Source organism: Eimeria tenella, genomic scaffold (genome assembly GCF_000499545.2).
Source record: "Eimeria tenella Houghton genomic scaffold, Eth_scaff2102, whole genome shotgun sequence".
NCBI classification, from domain to species: domain Eukaryota; phylum Apicomplexa; class Conoidasida; order Eucoccidiorida; family Eimeriidae; genus Eimeria; species Eimeria tenella.
In genome coordinates, this window is record NW_013541950.1 from 2,577 (window position 1) to 3,026 (window position 450).

The window sequence follows — 450 nt, forward strand, 5'->3', positions numbered from 1 at the left end:
AAGCTCACGCAGCATGAGTAGCTGCGGCATCAGTTGCTGCAGCATCGGAAGCTGCAGCAGCAGCAGCTGCGTTTGCTGCTGCGTGTTGCTGCTGCTGCTGCAGCAGGCTGGCCGTGGCGTCGTGGAGCAGCAGCAGTTGCTGCTTCACTGCGTCTTGCTGTTGCTGGGGCTGCCTCCGCGCAGCTTGCTGCAGCTGCCGGCGCCGCCGCTGCTGCTGCTGCTGCTGCTGCTGCTGCTGCAGGGGGTGGCGTCCTGCAGCAGCTGCTGCATGTCTGCGTTGAGCTGCTGGTCGATTTTTTTTTGGTGCATTTGGGCGAACTGTTCGACGCAGCTGAGGAAGAAGAGCAGCACGAAAGCAGCAACAGCAGCAGAGAGGAGCGAAGAGAGTTTCCAGCCGCTGCTGCTGCTGCTGCTGCTGAAGGGGGAGGCGCCGCGGCTGAGGCGGTCGAG

The 450-nt window shown here is 63.3% G+C and overlaps 1 protein-coding gene across 1 annotated transcript; it reads right to left on the bottom strand.

Moving 5' to 3' along the window:
• Nucleotides 1–4: 4 nt before the first annotated feature.
• On the bottom strand, nt 5–436 carry ETH_00043740 (uncharacterized protein; the record flags this gene model as incomplete). Its single annotated transcript, XM_013374535.1, has 1 exon — nt 5–436. A coding segment is annotated over one exon (432 nt), but the record flags the coding sequence as incomplete, so codon positions are not given.
• Nucleotides 437–450: the final 14 nt, after the last annotated feature.